The sequence below is a fragment of the Theobroma umbraticum genome, unplaced genomic scaffold, assembly GCF_002168275.2.
Source record: "Theobroma umbraticum cultivar Fairchild unplaced genomic scaffold, ASM216827v3 scaffold_5659.0, whole genome shotgun sequence".
In the NCBI taxonomy this organism is placed as follows: domain Eukaryota; kingdom Viridiplantae; phylum Streptophyta; class Magnoliopsida; order Malvales; family Malvaceae; genus Theobroma; species Theobroma umbraticum.
Window position 1 is genome coordinate 937 of NW_018402587.1, and position 205 is coordinate 1141.

At 24.4% G+C, this 205-nt stretch overlaps 1 protein-coding gene across 1 annotated transcript in view; it reads right to left on the minus strand.

Annotated features, from left to right (window-relative positions):
* The window catches only part of LOC149526178 (monoterpene synthase TPS4, chloroplastic-like), a gene marked incomplete at its 3' end in the record, with an annotated part of 1205 nt that overhangs the window by 669 nt on the left and 331 nt on the right, over nucleotides 1–205 (minus strand). Inside the window, exon 3 of the mRNA XM_089785736.1 lies at nucleotides 179–198. Coding sequence (XP_089641862.1) covers nucleotides 179–198 — 20 coding nt within the window. The remainder of the gene's footprint in view (nucleotides 1–178; nucleotides 199–205) is intronic.

The following is a 205-nucleotide window of genomic DNA, read 5'->3' on the forward strand; positions in this document are numbered from 1 at the left end:
AATGATTTACAAAAATTAAATTTCTTAACTATAACATATTTATACCTTTCAAAAAGAAAAAACTATAACATTTTAAAATCTGATTTAATACTGATAAGAATCTTAGCTTAACAGTTCTTATTTACTTTAAAAGTTTTTTTTTTTTGTCACAGAATGTATAGATATCAATAGATCTTACTCCGCTAGCTCCTGCAGCTCCTTGAGA